Raw genomic sequence first — 18547 nt, forward strand, 5'->3', positions numbered from 1 at the left:
GTGCTCAGGGGAGTCCATGACTAGATGAAGTGGTCTTACTGGGAACCAGTGAAGTCAGAGAAGACTTGGGGTGCCTATAAAAGGTCTGTGGGAGACCGAGAAACTACTGGTGACTGAGGGGATCTCTGAGGGACCTGAAGAGGTGAGGGATGCTTGAAAAGCGTCAGGAAGGAGCTTTGGGAGTCTGTAGGGATGCTAGGGGTTATAGGTATGAAGAGGGTCTCCGATGGGATGCATTAACTGAAGTGTCATGAGATTTGGACTTTCTACTTGGAATCAGAGATCCCCAGAGGATGTGGGAAAGAGCAAGGGTATGGTCTTGCAAATACTGAATAGATTTGGATGGGTCATTAAAGATTAGAGAAGCCGCTGGAGTTTTCAAGACCAAATGCCGTCTGTGACATCTACTTAGCCAGAATTTGCCCCAGTAAGTCTGGCTGGGCTGTGGTCTGACCTGAAAGCAGTTCTGGAGCTGAGCACTTTTGAATCCATATTTGACCTGGCTTAGAGGTGCTTTGAAGGCTCTAGAATCAGGGGCTGAGACTACTAATCAGGGTCTTCCCTCCTCCACGAAGTGATGACATCCGGCTTTCTCCATCACACCACCACCACCAACTCAGCTGCATCTGTGTTGCCAGGAGACATGTCTCATCCCAACTTCCAGAAATAGCCCAGTGGCCCCCACCCCAGGGAGTGACTTACATCACCCAGGAGAGGGAGCAGTTGCCCGCAGGCTGCCACCGGAGCCTGTTTTCTGCCAGTACCCCAGCCCTGGATCCTCTCTTCACTGCCAACAGGCATCATTTGGGACCACCCACCCTGGGCAGCATGAAATGAGGATGAAGTGAGTGAGTAGGAGTTGCCAGTTCCTTCCCCCTCAGGGTGAGTTTCAGTGAAGCCAGTCCAACAGGCCCTGAGCCCTCAGTTCCCACTCCATCTCTTAGCAGCTGTGTGGCCTTGGGGAATCCCCTTCCCCTCTCTGGGCCTCAGGCACCTCACCTGCACCAAAGGGATCGTGCTGTCTCTAAGGGCACCTCCAACTTGGATTCCTCCTCCTGATTCTTTCATCTCTGATTCAAGTTCTCTAACTTGGGCTTCTAGATCTATCGCCTCACCTTTTGGATCCTGTGACCTTGAGGTCCTGGTCTTGATCCAATCATCCTGGCTTTAGGAAAATGTTGGAAGAACATAGGCTTCATAGACAGACCTCATTTATAGTCCTGGCTGGACCTAAGGCCTTGGGCAAGTCATGTAAGTCAGCCACTTGCCCCCACCTTGCTGGTGGAGTGTGTTCCCATGGTTTGATAGAAGATCACTAAGGTACTTTGCAAGGTTCTACATTCAAGAGGTATTGCAGGCCTGTTGCCAAAAGGCTCCCAGATTAACTCAGAAGGGCCCTTAAGGAGAGTGATGTGTGGGAGGACGCTAGAGGTAATGCAAAGGAACTCCAGTCCTCCACCACAGCCTGGAGGTATGGATAGGAATTCAGAGAGGAAAGGCATTTTAAGGCCGAAGAGCAAGGGCAATGCTGTGGTGTTTTAGTCCTAAGTGCATCCAAGGATGAGCTGATCCCCCATTTAAGATGAGAGCAGTCAAGAGGGCCAGAGTATGCCTAGGACCTTCATCACCAGGTATGGGGAGTTAAGTGCCCCCCAAAGTCAGGAATTCATTTCCCAGGCCTAGATTTAACCCATTTAGATGGGGTTAGGCCCTCTGGCAATAGATCCACGGTTGGGGGGTGGGGTCCAGTCCAGGCCCCTGTCCTTAAGAACCAAGCAAAGGCTGTGGCCCTGTGGTGGCTGCAACCAGCACCCAGGACAGGTCACTGCATCCAAAGGTCCAAAGTTTTATTGTTTTGAATACATTCTCCAACAGCCCCCAAATTCCCTCCCCACCACCCTCCATCCCCAATACAGAATAAGGCTTGACCATAGACCCCCACCCCAGGGGCCCCAGCTGAGAGGCAGAGGGGGCTTCCAGTTTGGTTTCAGGGCACCCCCTCCCCACCCGCCTGCCTAAGGGCTAGTCCTAGGAGCAGCTGGGGGTGAAGGGTTTGGACTGGTGCTGGGGTGGGGAGGAGAGGGATAGCAGGCACTTGTAGAGATTTGTGGCCTATGGGCGGCACCCCTCACCCTCCTCTGCCCCCCACCCCCCCCAACACGGAATTTTTGGTTCATCATAAAATGTCCCTCCCTCCTCTGCTGCAACCCTGTGGGGTATGAGAAATCCAGGCACTCATGGCCCCTGGAGGGGCAGGGAAGGCAGGACTGGGGCTGAGGATGGCTGGGGGTGGAGAGAGGTATAGGAGGCAGAGAACAGGGAGGGAGACAAGGCTTTACTTCCTAAACGATTGTAATAAAAAAGTTCCTGGGCTTTGAGGCCAGAACCTCAGTTCAAATATAAATTCCCCAGAATGGAGGTGGCCCCCTTAAGTTCCCCCTCCCTCCCCCCACCACCACTTTGCCCGGAGCTTAGTAACCCACGGAGAAAGGGGACAGCCCCCAGCCCTGGGCACCCACCCACCCACACCATTAAAAAAAAAGAAATTAAAAGTTTTATACAAAACATGGGGGAGGGAAAAGGGAGGAGGCAGGGAAGAGACTAGAAAGCTGCCCTCACCTCCAGGGCATGGGGGGGTTAAGGCAGCAAAAGAAGCATGGGGGGTGGGGGGAACGGGGTCCCCTGTCCACAGCCCTCAGGAATCTCGATGCTCCAGAGAGAGCTGGGCTGTAGCGTGCTGGAGGTCGGAGCTCACCCGCCTTGGGGTGAGGGGCCCCCCAGCCTCCCCAGGCCCCTCCCCTCGAACCTTCTTGTCCTCACCCTCATCCTCAAGGCCCCCAGTGGGGCCCCCACCCCCCTCTAGGCGACAGTCTTCACTCCAGCGCCGTTTAAAGCGCAGCTTGAGGGGCATGCACTGGGCTGCCCCGGGTGCCTCGCCGGGGTCGGGCTTTGGGGGCGCAGGTGGGGCACGAGGAGTCTTGAATACCTCCCCGTCTTCCTCATCCTCATCGCTGATGTCAGTCACCTCCACCTCCTCCGATTCACCTTCCGAGATAGGCTCCACCTTGATCTGCGGCGGCGGTGGTGGAGGGGCCAGGGCCCCGGCCCCCTCAGCCAGCCCGCCCGCGCTGCCACCACCACCAACAGCAATGCCACTGCTCTTGTCAGGGCCCGCAGGAGCCTTCTCCCCAGCTGCCCGCTGCCGGCGTCCCAGCGGGGGTGGCTGGAGCTTAAACTTGAATGGAGAGGAAGAGGAGGAAGAGGAGGACGAGGCTGAGGAGGGGACTGGTGGGGTCTCAGGTGCCATGGGCGGTAGCGGGCACTTGTCAGGGCGCTGAGGCTGGGGCACCACCAGCCCAGGGTAGTGCAGGAAGGCGCGGGGGCTGAGGTGGTAGTTGTAGACGCTTTGGGTGTGGGCCTGCAGGTACCGTTTCATGTCCTCAGGGCTGAAGGAGAAGTGGGAGCCTCCCCCAGAGCCGCTGGGGCCCCCGCCACCACTGGGATACATAGGGCTCAGCGTGGGTGAGGGAGTGTAGGCCAGGTGGGTGGGTGTCATGGGCAGAGCCGGTGAGAGCTGAGGGGGTAGCAGGGAGCCAGGCCCGGCTAGAGGCGACACAGGGAAAGGGCTAAGAGGCTCAGGGCCACCCCGGGACCGGGGGTAGACACGGAAGACGCCAGGGTCATGGGGCAGGCGGGCCAGTGGGGGCCCACGGAAGGCACCCAGCTCCAGAGGGCCAGGTGGTCGGGCCCGGGGGTCCTCTCCCAGTGGCTCTTCCAGCTCTGACGTGCCATCACTACAGTCACTGACAGAGCCTCGTCCCAAGCGTCGGGCGACCACAGCCGAGAAAAGGGAGGATGAAGATGAAGAGCAGGCCGGTGGTGAGCGGGGGTCCTCGGTGGGGGAGAGCACCTCGGAGGGCGTTGAGGGAGGGAAGCGGAAGTGGCTGCCGCCTGATGGCACTGGCGGGGCGCTCTGGGGCACTGCACCCCCTGGCAAAAGAGGGGAGATATAGTGTCAAGGCCCCTGGCCTAGCCTGAGTATTCAGACAGACCCTGTCTCCCTCTGAGGCCACGCCCACCAGCGCCTATACTCACCAGCCAACCCCACATCAATGAAAGGGTAATTAACCAGCACCAGTTTGTTGAAGTTGAACTTGTAGGTGAACCGTTTCCCCTTGGTCTTGTGCAGAATGCGTTTGTTGTAATAATAGCTGTAGACAGACGAATACCATTGGATGGTCGATCACATAGGACCCAAGTCTAGACCCTATACTTTGACGTGTTAGTGCTGTTCACAAAAGGCGACCGAGATACATGGGCCACACCAGAGAAATCGAGGGCCCAGAAGGTGGGGACCAGCTCTCTCCTCAGTTCTGGGGCCAGACTAGAGACCACATCAGTGACTATACTCTCCTCAGAACACCGCTGTGTGACAAAAGGGCTTAGAGAAGGCTTGGACTTGCCTAAGGTCATGCAGGTGAGATTTGGCAGAGCCAGGAGTCTAACCCAAAGCCTGCTCCCATGGGTCAGGGCTCCCAACCAGTGCGGGGCTGTCCATCTCTGCCCAGGGGCTTCTGCCCTCCTCACCGCAGGGCCCGGCTCAGCTTGTCATAATTCATCTGGGGCTTGCACTTGCGGACACCCCAGAGCCGAGCCACCTCGTCCGGGTCCTTGATGACAAACTCCCCGTAGTCTCCCTGCCAGGCGATGACACCCTGGTACTCCTCCTTTCGCAGCAGCTCCAGAATAAAATGCCACAGCTGGATCTGCCTCGAGCCAGGGGACGATTCCGGCTTGTAGGCCCAATCCGGGAAGGCAAACCCTGGGGACAGGAGGCAGGGGCGCGGCCCTGGGTCAGGACGCCAAGTCTGGGCCCCTGGGGCCCATCCCATGGTCCACCTCCTACCCCACCCTCAACATGGGGAAATCCGTCTCCCCTTAGCCAAGTCAGGGCCTGGTTAGAGGGAGACGAGACAGTGTGTGTCTGTCTGTGTGTGAGGGGGCTAGACAGGAGCTGGGGGGAGGGGAAGCTGGAGCCTGCTCCAGCGACACCGGGAGAAACAGGAAACCGTCGGCGGCGGGTCCCGGGGCCAGTGCCAGGGGGCCAGGCACCAAGCCAGGCCGGCGGGCAGGGCTGCCAGTGGGGGAGGGGCAGGAAGGGGCACACGTGGCCAGACGGGTTGGGGCAAGCCCCCCCAGCCCACCCCCACTCTCATTCAGGGAGTCATACCACGCCCCTCCATCTCCTCTGGTACCCTCCTAGAAACATATGCTGTCTCCCTCCCAAGACCTACCGGAGCCCTTACTCCCACCCTAGGACCTGAGAGAAGGATTTTTTTTTTTCTTAAAAGGACCAGGAGGGGTGGGGTGGCTGGTTGACGATGAGGTCAGCGCTTGCACACACAGAGGCTTCTGTCTTCCCTGGAGAGTGAAACCCAGACTGTCTGAGAGAGCCCCCCCCCATCAAGCCCTGGACCCTCTGTGCTCCACTGCCCTCCCCAGACACCGGCACATGGACCCAACCTGGCTGGAGGACCTCAGTCCAGGCCTCAAGACTGAACAGGCACTGCTCGCTGCAGCCTTTTCCCCGCTTCTGCCTTCTCATCCTCAGCTTCTTCTCTGCCCACCTACCTACCCGCCCCCAGCATTAACCTTGGGTAGAGGTTGGTGGTGGGCTGGCTGGTCCCTGGAGGGGGTGGGTAGCCTGGGAGGGGAGAATGGGGGGCTGCGGTTGTTGTCATTTCCCAAACCCCCGGGTAATCAGAGGCCATCAATAATTCAGCACTAGGCAGCCGGTAATGGAGGGGTGGGAGGAGGGAAAGGGAGGAAGAGAAGGAGGGGGAGGCAGGGCAGGGGCCCTGGTGCCACCAGAGGGAGAAGGCCAAGGTGGCTAGCTAGGGATGGGCGGGTTCCCAAGTCCCAGTCAGGCTGAAAGGGTCAGCCTCTCTCCCCTGGCCCTGGCTCAAGCCCCAGCACAAGCAGGTACCAACCAGGCCTGGGGCAATGTGGAACCTCCCCCAAAGACTCCACCCAAGTCTGGAATCCAACAGGGGATCCTTCCCCATGGGGACATGGGATCGGCAGTTCCTGTTCCCACAGGGACTACACCCTGTAAACCAGAACTGACTCTAACCCCCACAGGGACCCAGCTCCCTGACCCCTGGCCTTGGGTAGACTGGGATGGCCAGCATTCACCACCTGGTGGTCCCTGCCCCACTGAGAAATCCCAGCTTCAAACCAGCCCCTCTGGGCTCCAGGGATATGACCTCCAGCTGGTCACAGACCCAGGGTCCTGTACCAGCATCCCCAGCTCCATTCAGAAATGACAGTCCCTGGTAACACCTCCCATGGACCCCAGCATCCACAGCCGCATCCCTCTCTTGGGAATCCAGGTGTACACCTCATTATCTTCATCCTTTTAAAGAACCAGGTCCCAGGGTCTTGTTCAGGGCCCAGTGGGCCTTGGGAATCCAGAGACCATCCGCTCCATGTACCCTCCAACCCCCCTCCAAAAAGCTCCTAGCTCCCCTCAAGGCACCAAGCTCCATGCTCCCCCAACCTAAGCTCCAATCTGGCTCAGACAAGGGGGTGGGAGAGCCCCTGAGACATCACTCTGGGGTTGGGGGTATACTGATTTCCACACTCCCCCCAAAATTAAAGCCACCCTTCCCAGCCCACCAGCCCCAGCCTCCTTGTCCCGGTAACCAGGCAACGTGTATGCAGCGACAGTCCTGGGAGCGGGGGAGCAGAAGGCTAAAAATAAACTTTGCAGAAGAGAAGGAGTGAGAGAGACTACATGCAACACAAAGGGAACTAGGAAGGGAGGTGGGGGTCTCTGGAAAGGCCTCAAGCTGCATTCCGGGGGCTGTCCCAGGCCCCCTTGTTAAGCCCCCCTCCCTGAACAACGCCCTTCCCAGGGCGGGCCAGGACGGTTGGCTCCCACTCGTGGCAAGGACCGTCCCCACTCCCAGCCCACCCCAACACGAGCTTTCCTCATCAGACACGGCATACATGAGGGCCTGTTCCCAGCTTTGGGGGGAGAAGGAAGATAGGGGGTGACGTCAGGGTGTCTCAATGGGGCTCTGTTCCCCAGGCTTTGGAGCCAGGAGCCAGGCACGGGCAAGGGGAGCATGTGTGAGTGTGTGTTGTATGGGTCCACGTGCTTAAAACAGGGAACCACCGGGCCTACACCAAGAAAGCTTGGGGGTTCAGGACCTCTGGAGCATGAGGGGACAGTGAGGCAGAGATAGAGCAGCCGACACTGAGAGAGGAGTTGAAGACACTGCCAGACAGGGTGGAGATGAGGCAGCAGACAGGAAGGGCTGGGATGGCGGGGTCCCAGAAGGCACACCTGGGTCCCAGAGGCGGGGTAGGGAATCTCCCAGACTGTGGAAACCTGGGTGTGTGTGTGTGCAGAACTCTTGGGCACCCCCCAAATTCACATGACTGCCCCAACTTTCTTTAAAGGGACTATGGGGGTCGGAAGGGAGGGGTGGTGGTAGAGGAAGAACAAGCCGGCCTCCTGGGGGGGCCCCACCACCTCCCCCACTCCAGGCAGCCCTCAGTGGCGCCAGAGCCGGGAAGAAAACAGGAAGTGGGAAACAGCCGCGGCACAGGAGAGAGGCCGGGATGGAGGATCGGAGGGGCGCGCAGCGGCCAGCCAGGAGGCAGATGGACTGATGGACCGATGGGGAGGCCAGACCAGGCCCCCGCCCCTTCCCCCAGCCAGAGATCCCACACACCGCGCGGCCCCAAGACTGGGTTGGGGGAGCGGCCCAGCCGGTCCCACCAGGCGAAGGCCCGTAGCAGGGAGGGAAGACGAGGCGGGGTTGTCTGGGTATTTCGGCCCCCTCCTCGGGCGAGGGGAGGCTCCTGCTGCCCCCAAGGCCCAGCGGCCGTGGAGCCTTTGGGAGCAAGAGTATGTGGGACGCACGTGACTGACCCTACTGCACTCCGAACCCCTGCCCCACACCCAGCCTCCTTCTCGGCCCCAATCCCCAGGCGCCGGAGCCCTTTAAGAGCCACCCCCACCCGCCGAACGAGGGGGGGGCCGGGGGTGGGTGGGCCGGTCGGGGCACACACCCGCACACAGAAGCCCTAGCCGCGGCGGCCGCCGCCGCCGGGGGAAGGAAACAAGTTTGAACAGCGGCGCCCGGCCCCCTTCCCCCTCCCCCGTCCCCGCCCCGGGCCGGATTCCGACGGGGTAGACGGGCAGGGGGCGGCTGGGACCCCTCCCCCAGCGCGCTCGGGCGCAAAGTCCAGCCCGCTAGAGCCCGGGGGCGGCGGGGGAGGGGAGGGGGGAAAGTCCGAGTGGGAGGGGGGTTAATCCTGCTGCCCCCCGCCCGCCGACTGACGGGGGGGAGGGGAACCTAGGCCCCTTAAGGAGGAGCAAGTTGGCGGGGAAGAGGTGGCGGAGGGAAGAGACGGCCGGTTGAAAGAGAAGAGCTGGATGACGGGGGGGGGCGGTGGCCAGGGGAAAGCCTCCACGTCCCCCACCTTCCCCACCCTCCTCGACCCTCGGCCCCGGGCGGCGCGGGAGGAGGGTTCCCAGGTCTCTCCGGAGCCACCTTAAAGCCGCGCGTTCTAAGGTCGGAAACAAAAAGTTCCTTTTTCGAACGTTCGGGCTGCGCTTTGGAACTTTGCGACTCGGCGCGGGCGGGGGAGCGAGGAGCAGGCGGAGACGGGAGGGGGAGGGGCGGCGCAGCCCGGACCCCGAGTCCCGGGCTCCCCACTCACGCCCTCCTCCTAGAGGCCATCCCGTATACCCCTCTCAGCCGGTGCGGGGCACGCATCGCGGTGAAGGTCACGGGCCAGACCGCGCAGCGCGGAATCAGGAATAGCGGGGCCTGTGGACAGGCCCCCCCCAACGCCCCGCACACGTCCCGGCCCCCAGAGTGCAACGTGACAGAGCGGCGGGGAGGAACCCCGCCACCCCCGTGATCCCAGAAGTGGGGAAGAGCCCAGCTTTCGGGATCCAAGCAGGGAGAGGACCAGGACTCGCAGCACCCACAGCACTCCGCCCAGAGCCAGGAATTGGGGGTCTCATGCAGCACCCCCGCTCGCGCCGCAAGAAGCAACAGGTCTCGAGTGCTTGGGGGGTCCCCCGGAACTGGGGATCACTCGGGCTCCCCCGGAACCCTTCAGCCCCCCCAAAGTTTCTCCGCCTGGTTTCCCAGGGCAACAAGTCTCCCCCACACGTGCTGCCCCCGCCCCCACCTGTGTCCGCCGGGGTCTTCATGCTGGGGGGCCCCGGGCGAGGCGCCCCGACTCCGGGCCGCAGCTCCCGGCGCCCGCGCTGCCCCGTCCCGTCCCGCGCCCGTCGGGCCGCCCTCGCCGATTCACCCGGCCTCGCCTCTCAGAGCCTCTCCCCTCCCCGCCGCCGCCTCCCGGGTTAATATCGCACTCCGGGGCCGGGACGCCCACGCCCCCCGGCCGGCGACGTCACCGCCGCGTCGCCATGGAGACACTGCGCCCGCCCCCTCCCCGCACACTCACACACACACACTCGCCGGCTCTCAGCCACTGAGGACCGGCCGGCTCTGGGCTTAAAGGGGCCACGCGACGGGGTGGGGAGTAGGGGGCGGAGGAAGGAGGGGGCAGAGGTGGGATGGGGTCCTAGGGGTCATGACCCTTCTCTGAGGCTGCAAATCTGCGGATAACTTAAGTCCTCAGGACCCGCGACGTGCCGCCCCTCCTCCTCTCCCGCCCATTGCGGGAGTCCAGACTTTCTTTGGAAGCCTGTAAAAGGATTTGGGGGGGGGTACCTTATGATGAGTGTCAGAAACATTTCTAAGGAGGACGTATGGACCTTTTGGGAGGAGGCGGAATCTTTTCTGCTGAGGGGCCAGGTCAAGACCTTGGAGGATGATCAAGACCACATTTCCCAGCCTGGCCTTACCTGGTACCCCCAACCCTGAGCCTGAATGGGGGCAGCTGTCCAGGGGTGGGGTGGAATGAGTGGGAAGCATTTCCCAGTATCGGAAATGGGGAGGCGGCTGTGCCCTCCGCTCCTCCTGGGATGGGGTCTTGTCCTTTCATATAGCCCCAATCCCAGCTGGGGAGGAAGTGACCAGAGAGAATGCACTCGGGAGCACCCCCATCCCCAGATTGCAGCTGTCCTAGGGACGCGGTGGCGCCTCCGGAGGTACCCCCACCTCCACCTCCAGGGCAGGGGGTTCCGGAGGTGGAGTCAGGATGCGTGGGGGTGACCAAAGTCTGAACAAATGTGCTCCTAAGGGGCACTGGGGGGTTGCCAGGAGAGAGGAAGGCAGGGCTTAAGGATGAAGGCCAGCGCGTAGGGCAGTGTTAAGTCTGTTCTCTACAGCTGCGAGGAATGGATGGAGCCTGAGAATTCGGGAAACAGGAAATCAGCAATGATCAGATGGCCAGTAGGAGCCAGCAGCAGCGGGGTAGAGGGCAAACAGAAGCTATATCCACAGGCTAAGCCTGGAAACAGTCTCAAATAAGACTGAGGTACCAAAGAAGAGGAATGGGGCGGGGCCGGGGCGGGAAGGTGGAGGGGGAGTGCTGCAGGTGATGCTCCAAGAGCCTAAGACAGAGTAGATAAGGTGAGAGGAACTGGTCACTGAGAGGGAAGGCCTGAAGGGTCAGGCTCTGAGTTCTTAGGGCTTCAAGGCTAGCTCCCGTTGCTGGGTTCCTAGCTGTGTTAGAGCTGTCCCTCACCCAGTGCCTCAGAAGTCTCCGGCCTCTTCCACAGGGAAACCAAGGCCTCTGGGGAAACATCAACCCCTGGGGAATTATGTAACCTTGCCTACGGACAGTGAAGCTCCCCCATGGATATTGTAACCCTCTGGGAGCAGTGTGGTCCAGCAATAATAATCATCATCATTGTTATTATAACAGCTCCCGAATTACAAACGCTCATGATGTGCCAGGCACTGGGCCAAGCATTGTCAGGGCATCTTATTCAACCCTCACAAAATCCCAAAGAAGGGAATTACTATTGTTAGCCCCACTTACAGATTAAGAAAGTGAGGCTCTGAAAGTGTTGGAGTCAGGATTCCAACCCAATATATCTAGCTGACTCAAAATCACCACCCTTAACCTCTGTATTTTACTACCTCCTTTTCTGCCCCAACTCAGAAAAAAATGATGAAAAGTTTAAAAGATAATAGGTCTGTAACAGCTTTGTAATAGAGAAAAACAAATCTGAATCTACAGTAGATCTGTTTCTTTTACTTTAAACTTTGTATTCTATTGCTTGTTAATCGCTAAAGGAATGTTGCCTATATTATACATGCAGCTTAGATTATACGAAATGGCCCATCTCTGGGAACCTTGCATGCCAGGTAATGAACATTAAGCTAAAGTACCTTTGTTTAGCTCACAGGACGCATCCAGACCAGGCCCACCAGTAAATGCGTGCAAAAGGAAGAAATTAACACATCCCCTTCAGAATCTGGCCAGAAACAGGACTTTACCCTCTTCCCTTTTAGTATAAAAGAAGCCTGAATTCAAACTCAGGGAAGATGGTTCTCTAGGACATTAGTCCACCATCTTCTCTGTCTGCTGGCTTTCTGAATAAAGTTCTTCTTCCTTGCCCCAATACCTTGTCTCCCAATTTACTGGCCCATTGTTTGGTGAGCAGAATGAGTTTGGACTCAGTAACAGCCTCAGTGAGCCCCACAGGGGTTGCAACCCTAACTCTGCTATTTCCTGTATGTGACAAAGAGCAAGTAAACTTACCTCTTTGAGCTTCAGTTTCCTCATCTGTAAAACAGGGATTACCAATAGGCCCTACATGATTAGGCCATTGTGAGAAATCAGAGATTTGATGTAAGTACACAATAAATACTGGTAATAATTATTAGCAGAGTGAACGATATACCCTGTGGATGACGTAAGCACCCTCACCCTAGAGACTCCAACAGTAGAACATAGAATTGACAGTGAAATTGCCTGTTAATGGCATAATCCTACCTTGACCCAGTTGGATAAATCAATCCCACACTTGGATAAGTCAATCCCATTGATTCTATGAAACAGAAGCATGGATGGTGGGCATGCCTCATGGGAGAGTCTCAACCATCCACAGAGAATGGGAGTCTCTGGTAAAAATGACCTGTTCATGGATATTATAAACCCTCAGGGTGTGACTCCACCATAGAAATGTGGACCATCTTGGATAGTTCAACTTTTTTTTCCCCTTAACAGAGGCACTGGGTATTGAGCTCAGGACCTCATGCATGCCAAGCACATGTTCTATCACTGAGCTATACCCTACCCCATGCCAGTGTCTTGGATAGTTCAATCGCCTTGTGAACACTGAAAGCCACCCCCAAGGATGGTGAACCCCACCATTGCTGTGTGAAACACCAAGATGTTAGAACTTGTGATGGAAACTATTTATCACCACTGGTCATTCCTTGAAGACATACCATCTAACCAAGGCCATGTCAACTGCAATGAACAAGGACCCCCCCCCCCCACCTTTCCCCAGTTCACTATGGAAAGTCCCCACAAATGCCCCTGGGTCTGGTGAAAATCACAGCCTCTCACAGACCTAGGATTTGCCTGGGATGAATAGTGTAGAACTGCATGGAGAGAGCAACTCTGTCTGGACAGTGAGGACACCCCCATTCCCAGGGACGCAGAAGTTCTTGTTCCAGTTTACTGTCCTGACACAGATAACATTTCTCCTATTGTTGTCAGGCAAAGGCATGGACTGAACCTGTCCCCACAGAAGTCACAACTCTTCACAGAGTTCATTCCTGGGAAGGAAACTGTGTGGATGATAAAAATCATAATCACAACCCCCCATCACCCATCTGAGCAATAATGAACCACTATGACTCTATGAATATTGTAGTTCCCTTAGTATGATCCACTTTATACGGATAGCATAGCCATCTAAGCAGTGTGGCCATTGCCAAATGGAAAATGTCACCACCTTATAGTATCATCCTCTGTCATCTCCCTGACTTGAAATGTAGAGCAGCCCCAGGGCTCAGTCCCAGGTCCTCTTCTCCACCCACACCCCTTCCCTTGATGACCTCCGCCAGGCCCACGGTTTCACATACCATCTCTATGCTGACTGCACCCAAATTTCTATCTGCAACTCAGAACTCTCCCCTGAACTCCAATCTTGCACATCGAATTGCTTCCACCAGCGTCTCCACTTAGATTTCTTAAGTTTGCCAAGTCCAAACGGTCTTCCTGAGCTCCTCCAGACTGTTCCCCGCCCTCATCTTCCCCATCTCAAGAAACTGCAACTCCATGTTGCTGGTTGCTCAGGCTGAACAGCTTGGAGTCATCCTCGACTCCTTTCTCTCTTCCAACATCCAATCTGAGAGAAACTCCCATCAGCTCTACCTTCAGCTATTTCAGAATCAGCTACTCTTCGTCATGCCCACCCTGGTCTGGGGTCTGTTCACTGGTCTTCCTGCTGCCACTGGCCTCTACAGTCTGTGCTCTACCTGCAGCCAGAAGGATTCTAGTAAATCAGATGGGCATCCCTTTGCTGCCTTAAACCCTCCAGCAGCCCCTCTGCTCACCAGGAGTAGAAGCCAACTCCTGGCTTTTACCACTCCTTGCTTGCAAGGCCCTTCCCGACCTCACTTCCCACCTTTCTCCTTCGTGTCTTCTCCAACTACACTCCAGTCTCTCCGCTATTTCTTGAATACGCCAGGCATATTCCTCCCTCAGGGATTTTGCCCATGTTATTCCATCTGCCTGGAAGGCTTTTCCCCCAGAGGTCTGCATAGTTCGTCCCTCATGCCCTTCAGGTTTTTACTCAAAAACCACCTTCCCAGGAAGACCCTGCCTGACCACTATATTTTAAATTTCAGCCACATTCCGAGATTCCTTTGTCCCTTTTATGCACTATTTTTCTCTATAGCACTGATCATATGACATGTGTTTCCATAATGTATTTGCTTGTCATCTGAATCCCTCCTCCATAATGTCACCTCTAAGAAGGTAGGGGGTTTTGCCTGTTTTGTTGCCTATAGTATCCCCAGAGCATGACAATCAATAATGAAGGAATAAGCTCAATCTTTGGACAGCGAACCCCCTTATGCCCAATGTAATACCAATAAAGGAAGCCCCAAACACACAGAGAAACCCTCCTGGATTGATGCCAGTGTAACCCCCTAAAGTATGAATCCTGATGTGAATCCCATAAAGAGGGAAACTTCCATAAAAAGTGTACTTGTCCTACTGAATGCCATCTCCACAAAGACAGGGATTTACTTGATCTGCATTCTTTTATTGTTTTTTGAGGGGGGTAGGTAATTAGGTTTATTTACTTATTTTTAGAGGAGATGCTGGGGATTGAACCCAGGACCTCCTGCATGCTAAGCACGTATTCTACTACTTGAGCTATACCCTTCCCCCTAATCTGCATTCTTCACTGCTCTATCACCAGTGCCTAGAACAGAGTCTGTCATAGAGTAGGCTGGTAATATGTATCTGCTGAAGTGAACTGAGTCCACATACAGCTGGCATAACCCCACAGTCAGACAGTGCAATATCCATAATTGTTGTAAACCCTATACCCAGTGTAACTCTTGTATGGACAGTATAAACCTCAAACAGTGTGATGCTCAAAACCAGTGTGGGCCCCAAAATAGGCAGCATGACCCTCAAAAACCTCATACAGATAAGGTAACCCTCATAAATTATCTGAACCCCATACAGACAGTACAACCTCCATAAACCATGTGGGCTGTATACAGCAGGTCAACCCATGTAAATGGTGTAACCCCGTATAGGCACTGTAATTCTAATAACAGTGTGAGCCCCATATAGATGGTGAGAAGGCAAATAAACAATCTGTACCCCCATCACATGGCTTGTCCCCTCATTAGTGTGCTCTACCATAGAGGTGACATAACTTGTTTAAATTGTGTGAACTCCTCCAGCAGCAGGGTCAATTCCCACAACCAGGGTAAACCTCACATGCATGGTGTAGAGAAGCAAATAAACAGGGTCACCTCACTAAGCAGTGTGACTCCATGTGAAGTAGAGCTGCATAGCCAGCAATGGCATCATGCAGTATAACCTATGGGCATTGTGCCCCCACATGGACAGTGCCACCTGCCTGGGTGGACCACTCTATGAATAGTATAGACTCAACCAGTGGGTGCAATAAACCCCAAAATCACCATCAGCTTTATTAAGTCATGGATAACGTAGCCCTTTCCCATAGACAGGGAAAAAACTCCCTGTTCCATTTAAACCCTCTGGACTCAGGTGTGGAGAAAAGGGAAACCTCTTATATTGTTTCTGGGAATGTAAATTGGTACCGCCACTATGGAAAATAGTACGGAGGTTTACTTAAATAAAAAAACTAAAAGTAGAGTTGCCATATGATCCAACAATCCCACTCCTGGGCATATATCTGGAGAAAAGTCTAATTCAAAAACATACATGCACCCCAATGTTCACAGCAGCACTGTTTACAATAGCCAAGACATGGAAGCAACCTAAATGCCCATCACAGACAAATGGATAAAGAAAATGTGGGGTATATATAAACACACACCCACACATAATGGACTATTACTCAGCCATAAAAGAGAATGAAATAATGCCATTTGCAGCAACATGGTTGGACCTAGACATTATCATACTAAGTGAAGTAAGTCAGACAGAGAAATACAAACATTATATGGTATTACTTATACATGGAATCTAAAAAAATGACACGAGGGGTGGGTATAGCTCAGTGACAGAGCACATACTTAGCATGCATGACGTCCTGGGTTCAATCCCCAATACCTCCTTTAAAAATAATAATTAAGATTTTTTTCATAAATAAAAAAATTTTAAAATGACACAGATGAACTTATTTACAAAACAGAAACAGACTCACAGACATAGAAAACAAACATGGTTACCAGTGGGGAGAGGCAGGTGGAGGGATAAATTGGGAGTATGGGATTGGCAGATACAAACTACTACGTACAGAACAGATAAACAACAGGGTCCTACTGTAAAGCACAGGGAACTATACTCAATATGTTGTGACAAACTATAATGGAAAAAATATAAAAATGAATTTTATATATACAAATACTTTGCTGTACACCAGAAACTAACACAACATTGTAAATCAACTATACTTCAATTAAAAATTAAAAATTAAAAAACAAAAAATTAAAAAAAATAGAATAATAAACACTCTGGGCTCAAATAGAGGTGGCCAAAGAACACACCTGGCCAAAAAGATGTAAATCACGGATTGAGTGAGGCTTGCACAAAAGCTCCTGAAAGGAAAAAGATCAAAATATCAACCCCTTACATCCCATATCCCTGCTTGGAACTTGGAACCAATGTCAAGAGCTCCAGCAGCCACTGAGGTAGAGGAACTAAGTGTGACTGAAAAGACGAGGTGACTCACTCTCTTCAGATGTAAGAGGAAAATACATCTCTATTTTGTTTAAGCCATTGTTGTTTGGATTTCTCTTTTTTTTCCTTTCCTTTTTTTTTTAGTGATCATTAATTTTATTTATTTATTTATTTATCTATCTATCTATCCATCTAACTTGAAGTACAATCACTTACAATGTGTCAATTTCTGGTATACAGCACATTCTCCCAGTCTTACATATATTTGTTTTCATATTCTTTTTCATTAAAGGTTATTGAAGCATATTGAATATATGTGTATATAGAAGAATTTTTCCCTGTGCTATACAGAAGAAATTTTTTGATCTATTTTTATATATAGTGGCTAACATTTGCCAATCTCAAATTCCCAAATTTATCCCTTACTATCCCCTTTTTCCTGGTAACCATAAGATTGTGTACTACGTCTGCGAGTCTGTTTCTGTTTTGTAGATGAGTTCATTAGTGTCCTCTTCTTTTCTTTTTTTAGATTCCACATATGAGTGGTATCATATGGTATTTTTCTTTCTCTTTCTGGCTTATTTCACTTAGAATGACAATCTCTAGGTCCATCCATGTGGCTGCAAATGGTGTTATTTTATCTTTTTTATGGCTGGGTAGTATTCCATTGTATAAATATACCACAGCTTCTTTATCCAGTCATTTGTCGATGGTGTTGTTTAGATTTCTATTACCTGTGTCTGAACTTTAACTGGTAGCAGAGTTATAAAAAAGATTCAATAAAGTTTAAAGACTATTAACATTAAAAAAAAATAACCCTCTGGGCTTCTATAACTTTCATACAATTATATTAACCCCACTTCACCAAAATGAAAAGTATTCAACCCCATTCAACACACACACACACACACACATACACACACACACGACTCTCTGAAGGGCAGTGTAAACCATCACTGACAATACGCCCCAAATAAAGGCCAAGAAATGGTGAATTCTTAAATGATAGAGGTTTCCTAGAGTCCAGTGCAGGATGGGTCACATAAAAATCAACACTCCTATTTATTGAGCACTTATGATACGCAAGGCATCTCATTTCATCCTCACCTTAACTTTATGAGGTACATATTCTAATGATCCCCATTTTTCAGGTGAGGAGAGTGAGACTGAGAGTGGTTACAGGCCCAAAGTTACACAGCTAAAAATCATGACAGCTGGGGAGGTCAAGGTATAGCTCAGTGGTAGAGTGCTTGCCTAGCACGAACGAGGTCCTGGGTTCATTACCTCTATTAAATAAATAAATAAATAAACCTAATTACCTCCCCCCAAAACAAAAACAAACAAAAGAATAGTCACAGCTGAGACATCAAGCACTGGACCATAATGCCTCCTGACAGATTGATAAGTGCCCCACAGATATGCTGAACCCTAGAATCCTTCTAAAAATCATCACCACTAGCACCACCACAACACATACAAACTATGGACAAGGTTACCAGTAAGATTGTGACAGCATAAACTCTTCAGGTAGTGATAAACTTCTGAATAATAATAATCACAACAAGAGTTAACATTTTTGAGGCTCTGTCCGGCTAGAGACACTGACCTATATGCTTTGCACATCTTAACTAATTATATCTTCATAACAAGCCTATGCCATAGGGTTAAACAATATTATCCTCTTACAGATGTAGAAATTGAGGCACAGGGGGTTTAAGTGACTTGCCCAAGGTCACACAACTGGGAAGAAGCCCAGCTGGGTTTGACCCTGAGCAGCCTGGCTAAGCTTGTTTTATTCTGCTTCCTGCAACCTCACTGCACCACCCCTGCCCCCCCCAACTCCACATGACAGTGTAATTTCAATGAACTGTGTAACTAAGTTAACTACATTTTATGTAATTCTTCCAGGGGCAGGGTACAGCTCCCTGTGCACACCTTTCCTCAATGACAGGTGATATAGGCCTTGGACAGTGTGAGCTCCCACAGACTGGCCTCCTTTATGCACAGTGTAACTTGAATAAGCAGTGGGAATCCCTCTGTGGACATTAAAAACACATCACAGCCAGAGACAACTCTGAACAGACAGTAGAGACCCCCTTTTACTACAGCAGAGTGTTCCCTAGGCAGGATGAATTGATTCGTGGATAGTACAGGTCTGCCCACTGAGTCTAATTCTCCCTCACACCTGTTGTAAACTGTGGAACATGAAACATTATCCCAATCAATGGAAATCTTC

At 53.0% G+C, this 18547-nt stretch overlaps 1 protein-coding gene across 1 annotated transcript; it reads right to left on the reverse strand.

Moving 5' to 3' along the window:
• Positions 1-1826: 1826 nt before the first annotated feature.
• ERF (ETS2 repressor factor) lies at positions 1827-9392 on the reverse strand. Its single transcript, XM_072966988.1, has 4 exons — positions 9217-9392; positions 4588-4822; positions 4096-4211; positions 1827-3990 (listed from the first exon to the last, which is right to left on the reverse strand). The coding sequence occupies exons 1-4, from the start codon at positions 9236-9238 to the stop codon at positions 2696-2698; spliced, it is 1668 nt and encodes a 555-aa protein (XP_072823089.1). The 5' UTR covers positions 9239-9392; the 3' UTR covers positions 1827-2695.
• Between the last annotated feature and the right edge of the window lie 9155 nt (positions 9393-18547).

This window comes from Vicugna pacos, chromosome 9 (assembly GCF_048564905.1).
Source record: "Vicugna pacos chromosome 9, VicPac4, whole genome shotgun sequence".
Taxonomy (NCBI): domain Eukaryota; kingdom Metazoa; phylum Chordata; class Mammalia; order Artiodactyla; family Camelidae; genus Vicugna; species Vicugna pacos.

Bases quoted from the DNA above. Each gene is read 5' to 3' on its own strand.
- ERF (XM_072966988.1), bottom strand. From the start codon at position 9,238: ATGAAGACCCCGGCGGACACAG. The intron at 4,212-4,587 runs GTGAGGAGGGCA...GTCTGTCTACAG, and splicing joins AAGCTGAGCCGGGCCCTGCG to CTATTATTACAACAAACGCA. The intron at 3,991-4,095 runs GTGAGTATAGGC...CTCTTTTGCCAG, and splicing joins CATTGATGTGGGGTTGGCTG to GGGGTGCAGTGCCCCAGAGC.